The 23,909-nt window shown below is 47.2% G+C and overlaps 1 gene segment (V, D, J or C); it reads left to right on the top strand.

Annotated features, from left to right (window-relative positions):
* Positions 1 to 20,513: 20,513 nt before the first annotated feature.
* Positions 20,514 to 22,471, top strand: LOC120027374. The segment is given in 2 exon segments: positions 20,514 to 20,583; positions 21,724 to 22,471. A coding segment is annotated over 1 exon segment (306 nt).
* Positions 22,472 to 23,909: the final 1,438 nt, after the last annotated feature.

Genomic DNA, 23,909 nt, shown 5'->3' with positions numbered 1-23,909 from the left:
GGTATAAGGGGCTTTGGTAACAAAACGGGTGGCACTGTGATAGACTGCATCCAGTTTGCTGAGTATAGTATTGTAAGCTATTTTGTAGATGACAGCGCCGGGTTCGAAGATCGGTAGGATAGTCAGTTTTACTAGGGTAAGTTTGGCGACGTGAGTGAAGGAGGCTTTGTTACGAAATAGAAAGCCGATTCTAGATTTGATTTTGGATTGGAGATGTTTGATATGAGTCTGGAAGGAGAGTTTACAGTCTACATTTACATTTAAGTCATTTAGCAGACGCTCTTATCCAGAGCGACTTACAAATTTTACCTTTATTTAACTAGGCAAGTCAGTTAAGAACAAATTCTTATTTTCAATGACGGCCTAGGAACAGTGGGTTAACTGCCTGTTCAGGGGCAGAACGACAGATTAGTACCTTGTCAGCTCGGGGATTTGAACTTGCAACCTTTCGGTTACTAGTCCAACGCTCTAACCACTAGGCTACCCTGCCGCCCCCAGGTGTCTAGCCAGACACCTAGGTATTTGTAGTTGTCCATGTTTTCTAGGTCAGAACCGTCCAGAGTAGTGATGCTAGTCGGGCGGGCTGGTGCGGGCAGCGAACAGTTGAAAAGCATGCATTTGGTTTTACTAGCTTTTAAGAGCAGTTGGAGGCCAAGGAAGGAGTGTTGTATGGCATTGAAGCTCGTTTGGAGGTTAGTTAACACAGTGTCCAAAGAAGGGCCAGATGTATACAGAATGATGTCGTCTGCGTAGAGGTGGATCAGGGAATCACCCGCAGAAAGAGCGACATCGTTGATATATACCGAGAAAAGAGTCGGCCCGAGAATTGAACCCTGTGGTACCCCCATAGAGACTGCCAGAGGTCCGGACAACAGGCCCTCTGATTTGACACACTGAACTCTGACTGCGAAGTAGTTGGTGAACCGGGCGAGGCAGTCATTTGAGAAACCAAGGCGATTGAGTCTGCCGATAAGAATACGGTGATTGACAGAGTCGAAAGACTTGGCAAGGTCGATGAAGACTGCTGCACAGTACTGTTGTCACGATCGTCTTGATGAGGAAGAGTGGACCAAGGCGCAGCGTGATACAAATACATCTTCTTTTATTAGAGAAGACGAAACACGAAAAGAACACTTTTACAAAACTAAACAAAACAACAAACGACCGTGAAGCTACAAACGAAAGTGCATACACAAGCTACTAACGTTAGACATAGACAAAAAACACATACATCCCCCATGTCACACCCTGACCTAACTAAAATAATAAAGAAAACAAAGATAACTAAGGCCAGGGCGTGACAGTACCCCCCCCCCCCAAAGGTGCGGACTCCGGCCGCAAAACCTGACACAGAAGGGGAGGGTCCGGGTGGGCCTGCTTATGGCGGCGGCTCGGGTGCGGGACGTGACCCCCCACTTCACCATAGTCACTACCTGCTTTGGTGGCGCCTCTGGAGCGGCGACCCTTTCAGCGAGTCCTGGACTGAAGGGCAGCTCCGGACTGAGGGGTAGCTCCGGACTGAGGGGCAGCTCCGGACTGAGGGGCAGCTCCGGACTGAGGGGCAGCTCCGGACTGAGGGGCAGCTCCGGACTGAAGGGCAGCTCATGACTGGCAGACGGCTCTGGCAGATCCTGGCTGACTGACGGCTCTTGCAGATCCTGGCTGGCGGGCGGCTCTGGCAGATCCTGGCTGGTGGGTGGTTCTGGCAGATCCTGGCTGACTGACGGTTCTGGCAGATCCTGGCTGACTGACGGTTCTGGCAGATCCTGGCTGGCGGGCGGCTCTGGCAGATCCTGACTGGCGGGCGGCTCTCGCTGCTCCTGACTGGCGGGCGGCTCTGGCTACTCCTGACTGGCGGGCTGCTCTGGCTGCTCCTGACTGGTGGGCGGCTCTGGCTGCTCCTGATTGGCGGGCGGCTCTGGCTGCTCCTGACTGGCGGGCGGCTCTGGCTGCTCCTGACTGGCGGGCGGCTCTGGCTGCTCCTGACTGGCGGGCGGCTCTGGCTGCTCCTGACTGGCGGGCGGCTCTGGCTGCTCCTGACTGGCGGGCGGCTCTGGCTGCTCCTGACTGGCGGGCGGCTCTGGCTGCTCCTGACTGGCGGGCGGCTCTGGCTGCCCCTGACTGGCGGGCGGCTCTGGCTGCTCCTGACTGGCGGACGGCTCTAGCGGCTCCTGACTGACAGACGGCTCTAGTGGCTCCTGACTGACGGACGGCTCTGAAGGCTCAGGACAGACGGGCGGCTTTGAAGGCTCAGGACAGACGGGCGGCTTTGAAGGCTCAGGACAGACGGGCGGCTTTGAAGGCTCAGGACAGACGGGCAGCTCAGACGGTGCTGGGCAGACGGGCAGCGCAGGCGGCGCTTGGCAGACGGACAGCTCAGACGGCGTTGGGCAGACGGGCAGTGCAGGCGACGCTGGGCAGACGGACAGCGCAGACGGCGCTGGGCAGACGACAGACTCTGGCCGGCTGAGGCGCACAGTAGGCCTGGTGCGTGGTGCCGGAACTGGTGGTACCGGGCTGGAGACACGCACCTCAAGGCTAGTGCGGGGAGCAGCAACAGGACGCACAGGACTCTGGAGACGCACAGGAGGCTTGGTGCGTGGTGCCGGAACTGGTGGTACCGGGCTGGAGACACGCACCATAGGGCGAGTGCGTGGAGGAGGAACAGGGCTCTGGAGACGCACTGGAAGCCTGGTGCGTGGTGTTGGCACTGGTGGTACTGGGCTGGGGCGGGGAGGTGGCGCCGGATATACCGGACCGTGCAGGCGTACTGGCTCCCTTGAGCACTGAGCCTGCCCAACCTTACCTGGTTGAATGCTCCCCGTAGCCCGACCAGTGCGGGGAGGTGGAATAACCCGCACTGGGCTGTGTTGGCGAACCGGGGACACCATGCGTAAGGCTGGTGCCATGTATGTCGGCCCGAGGAGACGCACTGGAGACCAGACGCGTTGAGCCGGCTTCATGGCACCTGGCTCAATGCCCAATCTAGCCCTGCCAGTGCGGGGAGGTGGAATAACCCGCACCGGGCTATGCACACGTACAGGAGACACCATGCGCTCTACCGCATAACACGGTGTCTGCCCGTACTCTCGCTTCCCACGGTAAGCACGGGGAGTTGGCGCAGGTCTCCTACCTGACTTCGCCACACTCCGTTGTAGCCCCCCCCCCCAAGAAATTTTTGGGTTTGACTCGCGGGCTTCCAGCCTTGCTTCCGTGCTGCCTCCTCATATCGCCTCCTCTCGGCTTTAGCTGCCTCCAGCTCTTCACGAGGGAGGCGATATTCTCCCGGTTGTGCCCAAGGTCCCTTACCATCCAGTATCTCCTCCCAAGTCCATGAATCCTGTGTATTTTTCTCCTGCTGCTGCTTGACACGCTGCTTGGTCCTGGTATAGTGGGTAATTCTGTCACGATCGTCTTGATGAGGAAGAGTGGACCAAGGCGCAGCGTGATACAAATACATCTTCTTTTATTAGAGAAGATGAAACACGAAACGAACACTTTTACAAAACTAAACAAAACAACAAACGACCGTGAAGCTACAAACGAAAGTGCATACACAAGCTACTAACGTTAGACATAGACAAAAAACACATACATCCCCCATGTCACACCCTGACCTAACTAAAATAATAAAGAAAACAAAGATAACTAAGGCCAGGGCGTGACAACTGTCTTTTATCGATGGCGGTTATGATATCGTTTAGTACCTTGAGAATGGCTGAGGTGCACCCATGACCAGCTCGGAAATCGGATTGCACAGCGGAGAATGTACGGTGGGATTCTAAATGGTCGGTGATCTGTTTGTTAACTTGGCTTTCGAAGACTATAGAAAGGCAGGGCAGGATGGATATAGGTCTATAACAGTTTGGGTCTAGTGTCACCCCCTTCGAAGAGGGGGATGACCGCGGCAGCTTTCCAATCTTTAGGGATCTCGGACGATACGAAAGAGAGGTTGAACAGACTGGTAATAGCGGTTGCAACAATTGTGGCGGATAATTTTAGAAAGAGAGGGTCCAGATTGTCTAGCCCAGCTGATTTTTATCTGCTGTTCAAAATGAAATATTCACTTACTTCTGATATAATTTCCTTGTAATTTGCTAACAATGCAATTAACTATCACTTAATTAATCAAACTGCTCAAAAATTATAACTACCGAACCAAAATAATGTAGTGCCGGGTTAACGTATAACTGCTAAACACTGTACATTTCTATATTTTTACCTCGTAAATGTAGAAATTTGACATCAATTTATGTTGGAAGGTAAAACCAAACTATATAAGAATTTGGCCGTAAATAATACATCATCATTCTACATCAACCATTTTAATTTGCTCAAATTACGTTGGTAACCAGTTTATAATAGCAACCTCGGGGATTTGTGGTATATGGCCAATATACCACGGCTAAGGGCTGTATCCGGGCACTCCGAGTTGCGTAGTGCTTACGAACAGCCCTTAGCTGTGGTATATTGGCCATATACCACACACCCTCATGCCTTATTGCTTAATTATAGTGTACCATGTACTGTTGAAATACCTGGGTTGTATATAACAATATATTCCAGTCATCAGCTGAATTTCATTGATACACTGCAAGCTGATGAATTTCAAGCAGAGAGACAGGCGATACTGTATCAGTAGAGAAGCTGATTTTGCACAATGTTGCATGGGGCAGAAATGGCATACAACATGACTCTGTAAAAAGACCGCTATTGTGAACCACTAATCTAACTTTGGGTTGGGGAAGTCCTGTGGTTCAGGGGTGGAACGGGAACTGTTTGTCTTGTTCGGTCTCATCACTTGTTTTTCTGTCCATGTGTATCTGTTTTGTGTACCTCATTAAAAAGATACAACCATTTGATCACCAAAATATAATAAATGGTATTCAACGCCGTGCTACAGTTTTAAAGTAGCCAACTGCTTTACAATACTCCTACGTACAGTATGTACTGTATAAGGATAATAAAACTATAAGACTGACATACAGTGCCTTCAGAAAGTATTCATACCCCTTGAATTATGCCACATTATGTTGTGTTACAGCCTGAATTCAAAATGCATTAAAAATAGTTTCCTCACTGACCTACACACAATACCCCATAATGACCAAGTGAAAACATGTTTTGGAAAACTTTGGCAATGTATTGAAAATGAAATATAGAAACAGCTCATTTACATAAGTTTGCCCACCCATGAGTCAATACTTTGTAGAACCACCTTTGCCAGTGATTACAGCTGTGTGTCTTTCTGGGTAAGTCTCTAAGAGCTGTCCACACTTGGATTGTGCAACATTTCCCCATTACTCTTTTGAAAATTCTTCAAGCTCTGTCAAATTGGTTGTTGATCATTGATAAATAAAAATGTTTAGGTTTTGCCATAGATTTTTTAAGTCAAAACTGTAACTCGGCCACTCCGGAACATTTACTGTCCTCTTGGTAAGCAACTCCAGTGTAGATTTGCCTCATTTTAGGTTATAGTCCTGCTGAAAGGTGAATATGTTTCCCACTGTCTGGTGGAAAGCAGACTGAACCAGGTTTTCCTATAGGATTTTACCTGTGCTTGGCTCCATTCCATTTATTTTTTATCCTGAAAAACTCCCAGGTCCGTAACGATTACAAGCATACCCATAACATGAAGCAGTTACCACTATGTTTGAAAATGTGGAGAGTGGTACTCAGTAATGTGTTGTATTGGATTTGCCCCGAACATAACACTTCGTATTCAGGACAAAGAATTAATTGCAATTTTTTTTGAAGTATTATTTTTGTGCCTTGTTGCAAACAGGATGCATGTTTTGAAATATTTGTATTCTGTACAGGCTTCCTTCTTTTTACTTTGTCAATTAGATTAGTATTGTGGAGTAACTACAATGTTGTTGATCCATTCTCAGATTTCTCATATCACAGCCATTAAACTCTGTAACTGTTTTAAAGTCACCATTGGCCTCATGGTGAAATTCCTTCCTCTCCGGCAACTGAGTTAGGAAGGACGCTTGTATCTTTGTAGTGATTGGGTGTATTGATGCACCATCCAAAGGGTAACTAAATAAATTCAATAGCTACATTTTGTATCCTGAACTTATTTAGGATTGCCATAACAAAAGGGTTGAATACTTATTGACTCAAGACAATTCAGCTTTCCCTTTTTATTAATTTGTTAACATTTCTTAGAACATTATTTGACTTTGACATTAAGGGAGATTGTGCGTAGGCCAGTGACACAAAATCTTATTTAATCTATTTTAAATTCAAGCTGGAAAAAAACTGTGGAAAAAGTCAAGGGGTGTGAATACTTTCTGAAGGCACTGTATTTCTGAACATGCTCACAACCTGCCATTGGATTCAAATGATTTAAAACATTGTGCATGTCAAGTTATGGTCAAATACTCTGTGGAAAATTATATTTACCCTCTACTATAATTTGAAATGATATTTACCATCTACTCTTCTTTCCATTCAGCACCTCAAAAAGAATAGCAAGTTAGATTTGATTTTGCTTGAATGACTCAAGAGTGAAAGGCCTGTGAAACCCCAATGAATGCACAATCAAAGTTCTGAACATAAGATAGAGGGCATTACAAGTGTTATGAATTTCGAGATTTGTACTTAGAGTTTTGAAAATATACCACTTACATCTGAAAATGTGCAAGTTCCCCAGAACCGTATAAAAAGAAAGTTACACTCTATATACCCATTAAGTTGTTGGGAGCATTTGCAGGGTGTGTGAGGCATATCTATGTAGAGTGTACTACTTTCTCTCTTACTATTTATACAGTTAGTCAGCACCTCTACATTAAATGCTGGGTGTTCGTCAGCTCATGATTTTTACCACCTGATCATAACCCCCAAAAAACTGTTTATACTTTCATAATATGTTTGAAACTACAGTATGTCAATCTCAAGCTTTTTTTCTCATTTTGAACCTAAAGGTATGTTCCTTTGGGTGCAGATAAAGTTGTTTGTCCGTGTACCAAATGTGTTGTTACATCTGACATATGGTAAGTTCTATCTTCATTTGGTTCAGAATAATTTTTTTCCGCAGTTTTGGCAAGTTGGCTCACTACTTGTTGCGGGTTAGACTGAAACTAAAATGGTTGAACCCATATTGGGCATCCGAGTGGTGTAAGGTTTGGAATGCATGCTTTAATTGATCAATTTAGGTAGAAATGTTGTTGCATAGATCTAGTGTGTTTTTCCATTGTGCCTCACTGCTCAAATACCTGATTTTGACATACAATGAGGCAACTTCACAAGTATGACGAAATATTCCAACACACTAAGTTGGAGCTCCTCTGAACCAAAGCAGAAGTACATGTACTATAAGAGAAACTTATTCATGGTAACCAAATATATGTATTTATTCATGGGGAAACTGACAGAAGCAATACAATTTAGGCTTTGACCAATGGAGGTCAAGCTTGAAGGGCGTTAGATCACCGAAATAACAAATCTAGGCTAACCTATGGATACCTAGAAGTACAGCCTATACAGTCAGCAACCCAAAACGTAGGTTTTGTTGAGGACAAAATAGCAGGTGCAATGGGACTCTAATTTGGCTGCTCTAAAAACCAAGTCAAGAACGCCTAAAAAAAGCTATTTATTTTTTTAGAGTACCCTGATTTGTTAAGGTTAGGGTTAGGGGGGTTGATGATGGGTAGGCTGAGGGTTAGAATTAGGGGTTGGCCTTTAGTCACACCAGCAGAGCACAGCTTCAGACATCAGATATTTGTGACCTGCATCCTGCTGTCGCCCCTCTACGACGACTTGGGCTGCTCACGGATCCTCCGCGTACAGCTTTAAAAAACATAAAGCTCCGGACGACACGCGCTGCTGCGCTTCTGTGGCTCAGCAGCGCTGCCGACGCCTCTGGCCAGGAAGTCTGCAGCACAATGCCGGTGATGTCCACCACATTGACAATGTGCACAGGAATCCAGAGGATGAAAAAGGCGACCACCACACTGGTGACCAGCCGCGTCAACTTTGCACTGCTGAACAGCGCAGTCTGGTTCACCCGCCGGTGGAGGCAGCAGTAGGACATGACCAGCACAGAGAACGGAACCACGAACCCTAAAAGGGTCTCCAAGACGAGGACAGCAACTCTTTCAGCATCGGAGCCCGTGTGTCGCTGGCACTCGAGCTCGCCATCGCGCAGATCGCGAGTGGCAACGGCGGGAGCAGTCAGAGCACAGGCGAGCCCCCACAGGGCCAGGAGCAGCACCGCCTCCCCCTTGCGCCCCAGCCTGTTCCACATCTGCGGGTATAGCACCTGGAGGCAGCGCTGGACACCGAGTAGAGTGACCGTTAGCACGTTAGCATACAGGCTGAGATAGAGCAGGAATGTGGCTAACTTGCATGCAGCACGGCCCAGAGTCCAGCCGTGCAGGAGAGTATAGATCCACACGGGCACCGTGGCCAGGCACAGGATGTCGGAGGAAGCCAGGTTCAGCATGAGGCACAGGGTGAAGTTGTGGCGTCGGGACGAGCGGCGCAGGATGACCACCAGGACAGCTATGTTACCAGGGAGGCCCAGCGCACAGCACAACCCCAGGACGGTACTCTAAATCAGGCGGCCCGAAGCCGGGGAGGTGGAGTCCAAGCTAGAGTTGCTGGAGGAGTTCATGTTCACCATTGTCCGTGAAAGAATAAGAGCTATCTTGAAGACAGTAGACTTTAGACATCTAATTCTTTAGTTTCTCGTTCTTGAAATCCTCACAAGTTTGTTATCTTCTCTTGTCATAGAGTAGTAATGAGGAAACTGATGTGGGTTAACTGCCTCTGGCCAGCTTCCTCCTGACAAAGCTGTGTGTGTGTGTGTGTGTGTGTGTGTGTGTGTGTGTGTGTGTGTGTGTGTGTGTGTGTGTGTGTGTGTGTGTGTGTGTGTGTGTGTGTGTGTGTGATAGAGATTCAGTCAGAGAGAGAGATATTTGTGTTTGTGGTTAACAATTAGATACTTCCAATTTTGTCATTAAGGCTTCACTCAACCTGATTCTCATAAATAGTCACATGACACTGAGAAGATAGTTTTAAGCTATAGGCAAAACATATAAAGTAGATTTTAGCTGTGTCTAGGGGCAAGCCACACAGTTTTTATATATTTTTTTCCCCATTAAATAAATCATTTTTTTAATGTGATTTTATCATGTGCAAAAAGTTTTAATGATTTGAACTTTTGACAGATAAATGGATGTGTAATGCATTTAATCCATCTCTGTGTTGTTGGCTCTCTTTGAATGTATGACCAAAGTTTAATGCTTCCATTTAGTGTCAAAATAAGGCTAGAAAAACTCCAATTCTGCCCTGCAACAGATTCTAGCATGAATCTACCATGACCGTTATCTTAATTTGGGAAGCTATTGACAACAACTGGACATTTGTATAAAGCACATTTACTTGGAGATACACATATACTTCCATTATCGTGTTTCTTTACCTCACATCGTCGATTATGAGCGTTTTTTAAAAATATTATATTTTCTATATTATTATATATATTATTATTAATATTAGTATTATCATCAGCAGGTGAATCAAAACCAGGACTGAAGGCAATATACTCGTTCTCACAAACGCGCTAGGAAAAGGCTTAGTAGAGTCTAAACAAACAATACCTCACACAGGCACAAACAGAATGAACTGAACTAAATAAGGAGCTGATGAGACCAGGTGAGTAACTAACACAGGTGAAATCAATGAACAAAAATGAAAGACAGGGCTACGTTCAAGAACACAACTAAACAGAACACAAGTCTGACTAAAATAATAAGTACGGAACCTTACATCAGGAATGAGTTAGTTTCATTGTCCAACTATTATCTTTTGTCAGTTAAAACCTCAACCTTTTACCAGAACCGTTTTCTGTCACCATCTCAAACAGCCAGTCCATTCATTCCAACCACAATACACAATCCTTATCAAGAGTCACGGAGTCCGAAAGCGATCAGATCCAATGTGGACTAGGTGGATCTGTCAATACCAGTCGAGGTCAATCGAGACCCATTAATTCAGATGGGATGGAGTGCATAGAATCATTATGGACTAACAGCGCGGAAGACAGGAAAGAAAATGACTCTTGCGGTTCAGCGGTTGTCAGTGAATCAAACATCACTGTCAAACATAGTCGTCCTCTTCTGAGGAGGAGAGCATCATGCCGCCGCTGTCGTCACTGTAACAGCGGGCCAGGAGGTGGAGTTGCTCCAGGGACTCCTGGAAGTCGGTCAGCTCAGGCCCCTGGGAGAGGAAGCTGGGGGCGATGCGGCGGGGGTCCAGGGCGCTTGCACCGTGCTGCAGCTCCGTCAGCCACGGGCCGGAGACGACTGCGGGGAGAAGAGCACGGGAACGGAGGGGACCGCGCTGTGGAAGAGAGGATAGGAATAGGGAGATAAGGTTAGAGGGATGGACCTGACAATGACAAGCGAGACTGTTGGATACAAGCATAGTGAGACATGTCTTTAGATGTGACATAAGGTTAGAGAGGTGGGCTTGGCAATATTGAAAGTGACAATTAAATACAGACATAGGCATATATGTGGAAGAGAAAATTGAATAGACTTATTTACGGATAGATATCATAACTCTTCCGAGGAGGAGCGCATCGGGCCGGTGCTGTCATCGCGGTAACAGAAGGACCAGGAGGCGGAGTTGTACCAGTGACTCCTGAACGTAAGCCAGCTCAGGCCACTGGGAGAGGAAGCTGGGGGCTCCGTGGTGGGTGTGTAGTGTGCTTCCACAAGAAAAGTGGGTGAGAGTCACAGGTGTGACTAGTTTCCTCATTAACCCAGCGAGAGCTTCCATTGGATAATAATCTCATGTGATTTGAGATCTGCCCATTTAAACCCTCCTGTTTATCTGTTCCAAACGGCCGCCCAAGGGAGGTGATGCAGTCCAGAGGTATGGAGGTTTACTGGAGCATGTGGGAAATGGAGTCTTGTGAGTTTGAGGCAAACAAGATGGACAGCTGCCTCCTGGGCTGCACCACCTCCTGTGGCTTTTTGTTTCTTTGATTGTTTGTTAGTTTTATTTTGCACTAGCAGTAACCCTGACAGATATATTGTCACGTTTTCTGATGTATATACAAATGCCGATACTACTGTGTACAGGTCAGAGATTCAAAGGTTTGTCATTTGGTGTGATGAGCACCATCTCATCCTTAATGTAAAGATAACGGAGGAGACGGTGTTTGACCCCAAATCTGTCGGTGACCACGTGTCTGTGGTTGTCCACAATGCCAACATAGCACAGGTTAGTTCATATAAGTACCTGGGTGTACACTTGGACAAGGAGTCCAACAACGCCTCTATTTCCTACCTAGACTAAGGGATTTTGGAGTTGACCAGAAAAAAATGCTCCTATTCTACCATGCGGTCATAGAGAGAATCCTGAGATACGGCATCACAGTCTGGATTGGCAATTTATCAAACTGCCCTGAGGGTCATGGGTGTGAGGTAACATCACTCCCTGCAGACTATTTTTGAATAGACCGTCATCAGACAAGCTCAGAAAATTATTTCAGATCCCTCCCATGTCCTTTATTAGGGTTCCTCCTCCCCTCAGACAGACACGATAGTGTCCCTCCTCCCCTCAGACAGACTCTATAGGGTCCCTTCTCCCCTCAGACAGACTCTATAGGGTCCCTCCTCCCCTCAGACAGACTCTATCCCGTCCCTCCTCCCCTCAGACAGACACTATAGGGTCCCTCCTCCCCTCAGACAGACTCTATAGGGTCCCTCCTCCCCTCAGTCAAGACTCTATAGGGTCCCTCCTCCCCTCAGACAGAATCTATCCCGTCCCTCCTCCCCTCAGACAGACTCTATAGGGTCCCTCCTCCCCTCAGACAGACTCTATAGGGTCCCTCCTCCCCTCAGACAGACTCTATAGGGTCCCTCCTCCCCTCAGACAGACACTATTGGGTCCCTCCTCCCCTCAGACAGACACTATTGGGTCCCTCCTCCCCTCAGACAGACTCTATAGGGTCCCTCCTCCCCTCAGACAGACTCTATAGGGTCCCTCCTCCGCTCAGACAGACACTATAGGGTCCCTCCTCACCTCAGACAGACTCTATAGGGTCCCTCCTCCCCTCAGTCAAGACTCTATAGGGTCCCTCCTCCCATCAGACAGACTCTATAGGGTCCCTCCTCCCCTCAGACAAACTCTATAGGGTCCCTCCTCTCCTCAGTCAAGACTCTATAGGGTCCCTCCTCCCCTCAGACAGACTCTATCCCGTCCCTCCTCCCCTCAGACAGACTCTATAGGGTCCCTCCTCCCCTCAGACAGACTCTATAGGGTCCCTCCTCCCCTCAGACAGACTCTATAGGGTCCCTTCTCCCCTCAGACAGACTCTATAGGGTCCCTCCTCCCCTCAGACAGACTCTATAGGGTCCCTTCTCCCCTCAGACAGACTCTATAGGGTCCCTCCTCCCCTCAGACAGACTCTATAGGGTCCCTCCTCCCCTCCGACAGACTCTATCCCGTCCCTCCTCCCCTCAGACAGACTCTATAGGGTCCCTTCTCCCCTCAGACAGACTCTATAGGGTCCCTCCTCCCCTCAGACAGACTCTATAGGGTCCCTCCTCCCCTCAGACAGACTCTATAGGGTCCCTCCTCCCCTCAGACAGACTCTATAGGGTCCCTTCTCCACTCAGACAGACTCTATAGGGTCCCTCCTCCCCTCAGACAGACTCTATAGGGTCCCTTCTCCACTCAGACAGACTCTATAGGGTCCCTCCTCCCCTCAGACAGACTCTATAGGGTCCCTCCTCCCCTCAGACAGACTCTATAGGGTCCCTCCTCCCCTCAGACAGACTCTATAGGGTCCCTCCTCCCCTCAGACAGACTCTATAGGGTCCCTCCTCCCCTCAGACAGACACTATTGGGTCCCTCCTCCCCTCAGACAGACACTATTGGGTCCCTCCTCCCCTCAGACAGACTCTATAGGGTCCCTCCTCCCCTCAGACAGACTCTATAGGGTCCCTCCTCCCCTCAGACAGACTCTATAGGGTCCCTCCTCCCCTCAGACAGACACTATTGGGTCCCTCCTCCCCTCAGACAGACACTATAGGGTCCCTCCTCCCCTCAGACAGACTCTATAGGGTCCCTCCTCCCCTCAGTCAAGACTCTATAGGGTCCCTCCTCCCCTCAGACAGACTCTATAGGGTCCCTTCTCCACTCAGACAGACTCTATAGGGTCCCTCCTCCCCCCAGACAGACTCTATATGGTCCCTCCTCCCCTCAGACAGACTCTATAGGGTCCCTTCTCCACTCAGACAGACTCTATAGGGTCCCTCCTCCCCTCAGACAGACTCTATAGGGTCCCTCCTCCCCTCAGACAGACTCTATAGGGTCCCTCCTCCCCTCAGACAGACTCTATAGGGTCCCTCCTCCCCTCAGACAGACTCTATAGGGTCCCTCCTCCCCTCAGACAGACACTATTGGGTCCCTCCTCCCCTCAGACAGACACTATTGGGTCCCTCCTCCCCTCAGACAGACTCTATAGGGTCCCTCCTCCCCTCAGACAGACTCTATAGGGTCCCTCCTCCCCTCAGACAGACTCTATAGGGTCCCTCCTCCCCTCAGACAGACACTATTGGGTCCCTCCTCCCCTCAGACAGACACTATAGGGTCCCTCCTCCCCTCAGACAGACTCTATAGGGTCCCTCCTCCCCTCAGTCAAGACTCTATAGGGTCCCTCCTCCCCTCAGACAGACTCTATAGGGTCCCTCCTCCCCTCAGACAGACTCTATAGGGTCCCTCCTCCCCTCAGTCAAGACTCTATAGGGTCCCTCCTCCCCTCAGACAGACTCTATCCCGTCCCTCCTCCCCTCAGACAGACTCTATAGGGTCCCTCCTCCCCTCAGACAGACTCTATAGGGTCCCTCCTCCCCTCAGACAGACTCTATAGGGTCCCTTCTCCCCTCAGACAGACTCTATAGGGTCCCTCCTCCCCTCAGACAGACTCTATAGGGTCCTTTCTCCCCTCAGACAGACTCTATAGGGTCCCTCCTCCCCTCAGACAGACTCTATAGGGTCCCTCCTCCCCTCAGACAGACTCTATCCCGTCCCTCCTCCCCTCAGACAGACTCTATAGGGTCCCTTCTCCCCTCAGACAGACTCTATAGGGTCCCTCCTCTCCTCAGACAGACTCTATAGGGTCCCTTCTACACTCAGACAGACTCTATAGGGTCCCTCCTCCCCTCAGACAGACTCTATAGGGTCCCTTCTCCACTCAGACAGACTCTATAGGGTCCCTCCTCCCCTCAGACAGACTCTATAGGGTCCCTTCTCCACTCAGACAGACTCTATAGGGTCCCTCCTCCCCTCAGACAGACTCTATAGGGTCCCTTCTCCACTCAGACAGACTCTATAGGGTCCCTCCTCCCCTCAGACAGACTCTATAGGGTCCCTCCTCCCCTCAGACAGACTCTATAGGGTCCCTCCTCCCCTCAGACAGACTCTATAGGGTCCCTCCTCCCCTCAGACAGACTCTATAGGGTCCCTCCTCCCCTCAGACAGACACTATTGGGTCCCTCTTCCCCTCAGACAGACACTATTGGGTCCCTCCTCCCCTCAGACAGACTCTATAGGGTCCCTCCTCCCCTCAGACAGACTCTATAGGGTCCCTCCTCCCCTCAGACAGACTCTATAGGGTCCCTCCTCCCCTCAGACAGACACTATTGGGTCCCTCCTCCCCTCAGACAGACACTATAGGGTCCCTCCTCCCCTCAGACAGACTCTATAGGGTCCCTCCTCCCCTCAGTCAAGACTCTATAGGGTCCCTCCTCCCCTCAGACAGACTCTATAGGGTCCCTCCTCCCCTCAGACAGACTCTATAGGGTCCCTCCTCCCCTCAGTCAAGACTCTATAGGGTCCCTCCTCCCCTCAGACAGACTCTATCCCGTCCCTCCTCCCCTCAGACAGACTCTATAGGGTCCCTCCTCCCCTCAGACAGACTCTATAGGGTCCCTCCTCCCCTCAGACAGACTCTATAGGGTCCCTTCTCCCCTCAGACAGACTCTATAGGGTCCCTCCTCCCCTCAGACAGACTCTATAGGGTCCTTTCTCCCCTCAGACAGACTCTATAGGGTCCCTCCTCCCCTCAGACAGACTCTATAGGGTCCCTCCTCCCCTCAGACAGACTCTATCCCGTCCCTCCTCCCCTCAGACAGACTCTATAGGGTCCCTTCTCCCCTCAGACAGACTCTATAGGGTCCCTCCTCTCCTCAGACAGACTCTATAGGGTCCCTTCTACACTCAGACAGACTCTATAGGGTCCCTCCTCCCCTCAGACAGACTCTATAGGGTCCCTTCTCCACTCAGACAGACTCTATAGGGTCCCTCCTCCCCTCAGACAGACTCTATAGGGTCCCTCCTCCCCTCAGACAGACTCTATAGGGTCCCTCCTCCCCTCAGACAGACTCTATCCCGTCCCTCCTCCCCTCAGACAGACGCTATTGGGTCCCTCCTCCCCTCAGACAGACTCTATAGGGTCCCTTCTCCCCTCAGACAGACTCTATAGGTTCCCTCCTCCACTCAGACAGACTCTATAGGGTCCCTCCTCCCCTCAGACAGACTCTATAGGGTCCCTCCTCCCCTCAGACAGACTATATCCCGTCCCTCCTCCCCTCAGACAGACTCTATAGGGTCCCTCCTCCCCTCAGACAGACTCTATAGGGTCCCTCCTCCCCTCAGACAGACACGATAGTGTCCCTCCTCCCCTCAGACAGACTCTATAGGGTCCCTTCTCCCCTCAGACAGACTCTATAGGGTCCCTCCTCCCCTCAGACAGACTCTATCCCGTCCCTCCTCCCCTCAGACAGACGCTATAGGGTCCCTTCTCCCCTCAGACAGACACTATAGGGTCCCTCCTCCCCTCAGACAGACTCTATAGGGTCCCTCCTCCCCTCAGACAGATGCTATAGGGTCCCTCCTCCCCTCAGACAGACTCTATAGGGTCCCTCCTCCCCTCAGACAGACTCTATAGGGTCCCTTCTCCCCTCAGACAGACTCTATCCCGTCCCTCCTCCCCTCAGACAGACGCTATTGGGTCCCTCCTCCCCTCAGGCAGGTCCCTCCTATAAGATTTGTGTTTGGTCTCTACCTTACTCTGCCTGCTCAACAGTCTTGTGAAACACACAAGACTGTAAGTCGCTGTAAGTCGCAAGTTATCCTTTTTAGATAAAACTATACTACAGTTGAAGTCAGAAGTTTACATGCACTTAGATTGGAGTCATTAAAACTCGTTTTTCAACCACTCCACAAATTTCTTGTTAACAAACTATAGTTTTGTCAAGTCGGTTAGGACATCTACTTTATGCAAGACACAAGTCATTTTCCAACAATTGTTTACAGACAGATTATTTCACTTATAATTCACTGTATCACAATTCCAGTGGGTCAGAAGTTTACATACACTAAGTTGACTGTGCCTTTAAACATCTTGGAAAATTACAGAAAATTATGTAATGGCTTTAGAAGCTTCTGATAGGCTAATTGACATCATTTGAGTCATTTGCAGGTGTACCTGTGGATGTATTTCAAGGCCTACCTTCAAACTCAGTGCCTCTTTGCTTGACATCATGGGAAAATCAAAACAAATCAGCCAAAATTGTAGACCTCCACAAGTCTGGTTCATCCTTGAGAGCAATTTCCAAACGCCTGAAGGTACCATGTTCATCTGTACATTCAATAGCACGCAAGTATAAACACCATGGGACCATGCAGCCGTCATACCGCTCAGGAAGGAGACACGTTCTGTCTACTAGAGTTGAACGTACTTTGGTGCGAAATGTGCAAATCAATCTCAGAACAACAGCAAAGGACCTTGTGAAGATGCTGGAGGAAACAGGTATCTATATCCACAGTAAAACGAGTCCTATATCAACTTAACCTGAAAGGCCACTCAGCAAGGAAGAAGTCACTGTTCCAAAACCGCCATAAAAAGCCAGACTACGGTTTGCAACTGCACATGGGGACAAAGATAGTTGTCACGACTTCCGCCGAAGTCGGTTCCTCTCCTTGTTCGGGCGGCGCTCGGCAGTCGACATCACCGGTCTTCTAGCTATCGCCGATCCACTTTTCATTTTCCATTGTTTTTGTCTTTGTTTCGCACACACCTGGTTTTCATTTCCCATTATTGTTCAGGTCGGTACGTTTCCGGCTGTTTTTTTCCGGGTGCTGTTTTCACCCGTGTTTTGTGGTAACCGTTATTGTTCGCACATTGGTATGTTTACTTTGTGCTATTTATTCAGTATAGTGCGTTGTTCACTCATCTCTGCTCTCCTGCGCCTGACTTCATGCACCAGCTACACCCACCGCCTGACATTAGTACTTTTTGGAGAAATGTCCTCTGGTCTGATGAAACAAAAATAGAACTGTTTGGCCATAATGACCATCGTTATGGTTGGAGGAAAAAGGGGCAGGCTTGCAAGCCAAAGATTACCATCCCAGCCGTGAAGCACGGGGGTGGCAGCATCATGTTGTGGGGGTTCTTTGCTGCAGGAGGGACGGGTGCACTTCACAAAATAGATGGCATCATGAGGGAGGAAATTATGTGGATATATTGGATGTGTTATATATATATATGTGGATATATAAGACCATGGTGCTTGCCTACGGAGCTGTGAGGGGAACGGCACCTCCGTACCTTCAGGCTCTGATCAGGCCCTACACCCAAACAAGGGCACTGCGTTCATCCACCTCTGGCCTGCTCGCCTCCCTACCTCTGAGGAAGTACAGTTCCCGCTCAGCCCAGTCAAAACTGTTCGCTGCTCTGGCACCCCAATGGTGGAACAAACTCCCTCACGACGCCAGGTCAGCGGAGTCAATCACCACCTTCCGGAGACACCTGAAACCCCACCTCTTTAAGGAATACCTAGGATAGGATAAAGTAATCCTTCTAACCCCCCCCCCCCCCCCCCCCCTTAAAAGATTTAGATGCACTATTGTAAAGTGGCTGTTCCACTGGATATCATAAGGTGAATGCACCAATTTGTAAGTCGCTCTGGATAAGAACGTCTGCTAAATGACTTAAATGTAAATGTAAATATTGAAGCAACATCTCAAGGCATCAGTCAGGAAGTTGAAGCTTGGTTGCAAATGGGTCTTCCAAATGGACAATGACCCCAGCATACGTCCAAAGTTGTGGCAAAATGGCTTAAGGACAACAAAGTCAAGGTACTGGAGTGGCCATCACAAAGCCCTGACCTCAGTCCCATAGAAAATTTGTGGGCAGAACTGAAAAAGCATGTGCGAGCAAGGAGGCCTACAAACCTGACTCAGCTACACCAGCTCTGTCAGGAGGAATGGGCCAAAATTCACTCAACTTATTGTGGGAAGCTTGTGGAAGGCTTCCCGAAGTGTTTGACCCAAGTTAAACAATTTAAAGGCAATGCTACCAAATACTAATTGAGTGTTTGGAAACGTCTGACCCACTGGGAATGTGAATAAAAGCTAAAATAAATAATTCTCTCTACTATTACTCTGACATTTCACATTCTTAAAATAAAGTGGTGATCCTAACTGACCGAAGACAGGGAATTTTTACTAGGATTAAATATCAGGAATTGTGAAAAACTGAGTTTAAATGTATTTGGCTAAGGTTTATGTAAACTTCAACTGTGTGTATTGCTGTTCCAGTAGCAGCTGGAGGAGAGCAGCAGCAGCACAGACTGAAGAGAGACGTGTTATTGACATGTTATTGCTAGTGTTTCCCAGCATCACCAGAGCGGGCCCTCCTCCACAGAGGAACACTATTGTCTCCATGACCATCACCACCAAGAGATGCCGTCATTCTCTATGGACTTAACATCATCTCTGACTCAACATTCTCAGGTTCATCATTTGAACGAGAAAGAACATTTATAGTGAAGCTAAATGTTAGTTGTATTTGGTGTAAGGGGTTTCTTGCAGGTTTGCTGCAGATCAATAGATATCATGTAATACTGACTACTAATGGCCCATCGTGTTTAGATGACTGTGTGTGAGGAGGCTTGAGTTTATAATGGGAGCACTAGTTGCACTGTCTGTCTATAGTCTTTTCACTGTATATTTACTGTACAAGATGGAGACCACAGTTGTGCTGTATCATACTATAGTGGGGCAATATCTGATACAATACTCCTGTGGTCACAGTGTATAATGAATTGTAGCTTCACACTGGGCACAGACAACAGTTCAACGTCTAGTTTTGATTTAGATTTGGTTGAGTTGTCAACTAACCGTGAATTCAACGTGAAATCAACAACAAATGTTACCATGTCATTGTATTTAGGTTAAAAGTTGGGTAAAAAAAGACAAAATGCCCTCACGCCGATGACTTTTTGCAAATCCAATTGGTTTTCCATGTTGATTCAACTTCCTCGCAAAGATTTGTTTGGTTTAATTGATGTGGAAACAGCGTTGATTCAACCAGTTTCTGCCCAGTGGGTTGAGTGTTTGTACAGTAGAACTCAGTGACGCATGTCATTGTCTTCGCCCTCAGCACCTGCAGTAAGTCCCAGCTGCAGCAGTGGACTCTGACTGAGGGAGGTTTTTGTGCGGCTCTAAATCACTGTGTGAACACAGGACCACTGTGGTGACTCTGACAGTAGTAAACTCCTGTATCCTCAGCCTGGACTTCACTGATGGTCAGAGTGAAGTCAACACCATTTCCTCTCCCACTGCCACTGAACCTGGTGGAAACTCCTGTGAACCTGTCTGATGTGACATAGATCAGGAGTTTAGGAGCGTCTACAGACGTCTGATGGTACCAGGCCAGGAAATACTGTGAGCCAGAGTACTGAGTAACTTTACTACTGGCGCTACAGTCAATAGAGACAGTTTGACCCGGCTGGACTGATTGAGCTGCAGACTGAGTCAATACATACTGGCCCCAAGACCCTGCAGAGAGAAAGAAGGAAAATATCACATATAGGAAGGTCAAATATTTGTAAGATTATAACCGTAATTCCTCATTTACAACATGATGCTTGCATTCTGAAAATGTTCAAAATCTCTCCCACCTTGTGCGTAACAGACCAGAGTCCAGATGAAGATGGTGATGAAAGTCATGGTTGCCGTGGGTTCTGTTCAAATGAAATACAGCTCTCACATGAAGTGTTCAACTCACAGGGCTATAAACACTGCCAGAGCACTGAAGCATGTGATGCCAATGCAAAGTGTCTCTTTATGGAAATGTTCCTCCTGGGCAAATCACTGCACTGTCATTGAGAAAAGTTCTGAAATCCTCCTCCATGTGTTGTCTGAAAGTCATTACAAAAAAGTATTTATACTGACACATTCCATCATTGCTGTATCAAGCTCTTTTCATGATTACTTGTTACAATATGATTAAATATTATCAACATAGTGCACAGCAGTTTTCATACTGTTGAAGTTTATTGGGGAACGGGGAACGTGAATGTGTCCAATCTCCTGGAGTTCCAGACTGTACCAGTAGGGGGCATCAGTGACAAAGTAAGATTCATTGATCAGGTCCATGTTGTGTTAAAAACGTTCCCCTCTGTGTCTGTCTGGAGGTTTTTGTACTGCGAGTCAATCAGACTCTATCACTGTGGTTGACGTTTGGTGGAGGGACCAAACTGAGTGTTGGTAGTAAGTATTCCATTTTCGATCTTGACCTCTGTTATCAAAATCCCAATTCATTTTCTTAACACTATTACAACTACCTTAAATTGAAAGTGGAAATATTTATTTATTTTTGAAGAATTTGTGTTGCATTTATTAACCTTAGAAGAAAATTGAGTTAAATTAAAATGCCATTTCAAGATGATATATAAAACAAGGTGCTTATAAAGTGTGTATTAATTTCGAACAATGGTGTTATTGTTGAAATCTGAGAGTGGTTTGGATAAATGTAGGTTTACAAAGAGCGAGAGCCGTGTCTCTATAGTTTCAAAGGTTTTTGTTTGGCCGTTGCATGAGTTTGTATCACTGTGGTACACTTTTGGTGGAGGCACTAGACTGGATGTTGGAAGTAAGTTCATCTACATCTAATTTCTTTTTTTCCCCTTAGTTTTACTATCTATTTGCTATATTGCTATCTTATTTTGCAATTTTATTTGATGTTTGCTATCTTTTGCAAAGTGCTGCTATCTTACAGTAGGTCTACAGGAAAAGGGTGGGAGTGAAAACCTACAGGAACAGGGTTGGAGATCCATGCTCTTACACTATGCTTGCTTGTTTTGTCACATAAACTGAAGTTAGGTGAACTATTAGAATTTTAGCAACCAGGAAATGGTGGAGTGATTTCTGCATAATGCATCTTTAAATGTAATACTATTTTGACATGGTTACGGTCAACTGGAATTTACTTCCTCAGCATTATTTTAAACATCATCATTTAAGAATTGGTCATACGTTCTGTGGAATTTTCTTTAAAATAATAATAATAATGAATAATAAAATGCAGTTTGATTCCTAGTATTTTATCCCATTACAAAAAGGGAGAGGAGTGCTGAAATATTTTCATTTTAAAAAAGTTTCAGTTTTGAAGATAGTTGAATGTATTTTCAGTAATCTCATATAGTTATAATATGCTTCAGTAGCTACTCAAAGGGAAGTGAAAGAGTGACAGAAAGACTGAGAAGCTGTGTGTTTGAGGGACAGAAACCTACTGAAAAAAAACCATCTTAGTTTAAAGCTAAGATGTAAAACTGCTGCATCATTATTGTCATATCAGTCTGGTGATTGATTGACAGCTCCCCTCTCTCTAACTTCCCACCTGTCTGCTAGGTGACGTTCGTCCCACCATGACAGTCCTGCCCCCCTCCAGTGTGGAGCTGCAGCAGGGGAAGGCCACTCTCATGTGCCTGGCAAACAAGGGCTTCCCCACAGACTGGAAGCTGAGCTGGAAGGTGGATGGGAGCAGTAGCAGCACCTGGGAGGTGACCGGGAGCCCTGGGGTCCTGGAGAAGGACGGCCACTACAGCTGGAGCAGCACCCTGACCCTCCCTGTCGACCAGTGGAGGAAGGTGGGCTCTGTGACCTGTGAGGCCACTCAGGGCTCCCAGACTCCACTCTCGGAGACACTGAGGAGAGACCAGTGTTCTGATTAATGAGCTCCTCCTCTGACTCCACTGTTTTTATTCTGTTCTACACTTTTTACTCTGTCCTCGCCGTCTTACTGATCCAGCACTACTAGCAGCACAGGAGGTTGGTGGCACCTTAAATAGGGAGGACGGACTCATGGTTATGGCTGAAATGGAATACATGGAATGGTATCGAACTCATCAAACACATGGTTTCTATGTGATCCATACCATTCCATTCACTCCATTCCAGACATTATTATGAGCCGTCCTCCCCTCAGCAGCCTCCTGTGACTAGCACACTTCTGCTGGGCTAGACCCTGTATGGGAATCCATATCTCTCTGATTCCGATGTCATAGATCTGCTTGGCTTTCTTTATCACGTGTGTGATGCCCTTTATTGCTGTAATGCTGTTGGTTCTAACATGTTGAGATAATAAAGACATTCAATCTTTAAAATTGTTTGCCTGGATATCATTATTTAATGAGTTTCACCATTAGACATTGAGATCTTTGTGATTTGTTTAGTTTCATGAGGAATGGAGAGCTCTGCCATGGAAAAGGATTTTACTATTACATTTCAGTTAAATAGCTTCGCTCAATGAATGCTTGGCTGATTGGGCCAAAGGATATCTACAGCACAGGAGGTTGGTGGCACCTTAATTGGGGAGGACTGGCTCATAGTGACGACTGGAACGGAATAAATGGAATAGTATTGAACTCATCAAACATATGGTTTCTATGTGTTTGATACCCTTCCATTCACTCCATTTCAGCCATTATTATGAGCCGTCCTCCCCTCAGCAGCCTCCTGTGATCTACAGTGAAACTAATACTGAAACCATGTGCAATAAACTCACTGGTTTTCATGATATTACTAATACTGAATCCATTAGCTATAAACTCACTGGTCTTCCTGATATTACTAATACTGAATCCATTAGCTATAAAATCACTGGTCTTCATGATATTTCTAATACTGAAGCCATTGGCTATAAAGCCAATAGTCTACATGATATTTCCAATACTGAAGCCATGTGCTCTAAAATCACTGAAACTCTCTGGGGACAGGTGAACATCTGGCTATGGTGCTGCTCTATTCTGGGAGCATGGCAGTTCCCTGCCCATGCAAATCTGAGTTTCAACCCCACCACAGCTCACAATCTCTCAGCCTCAATCTTCTGGGACTGGGGCAGCTGTGTGTTTGACTAGAGAACTGAACATGGGCTGGGGAAGCAGATATTACACTGGACTTTGCATAATGTTCAAATAGAGGACTTCACTCAAAAGTATTTATGGTTTTCGATATGTAAACTAAATGTATTTGTGACAGATACAGTTGAAGTCGGAAGTTTACATACACTTAGGTTGGAGTCATTAAAACTTGCTTTTCAACCACTCCACAAATTTCTTGTTAACAAACTATAGTGTTGGCAAGTCAGTTAAGACATCTGTTTTTTGCATGATACAAGTAATTTTTCCAACAATTGTTTACAGACAGATTGTTTCACTTATAATTCACTGTATCACAATTCCAGTGGGTCAGAAGATTACATACACTAAGTTGACTGTGCCTTTAAACAGCTTGGAAAATTCCAGATAATGATGTCATGGCTTTAGAAGCTTCTGAAAGGCTAATTGACGTCAATTGGAGGTGTACCTGTGGATGTATTTCAAGGCCTACCTTCAAACTCAGTGCCTCTTTGCTTGACATCATGGGAAAATCAAAAGAAATCAGCGAAGACCTCAGAAAAAAATAGTACACCACCACAAGTCTGGTTCATCCTTGGGAGCAATTTTCAAACGCCTGAAGGTACCATGTTCATCTGTACAAACAATAGTACGCAAGTATAAACACCATGGGACCACGCAGCTGTCACACCGCTCAGG

This window comes from Salvelinus namaycush, chromosome 32, assembly GCF_016432855.1.
Source record: "Salvelinus namaycush isolate Seneca chromosome 32, SaNama_1.0, whole genome shotgun sequence".
Taxonomy (NCBI): domain Eukaryota; kingdom Metazoa; phylum Chordata; class Actinopteri; order Salmoniformes; family Salmonidae; genus Salvelinus; species Salvelinus namaycush.
The sequence above is the reverse complement of the archived record's forward strand: the minus strand, read 5'-3'. Positions and strand labels throughout refer to the sequence as shown.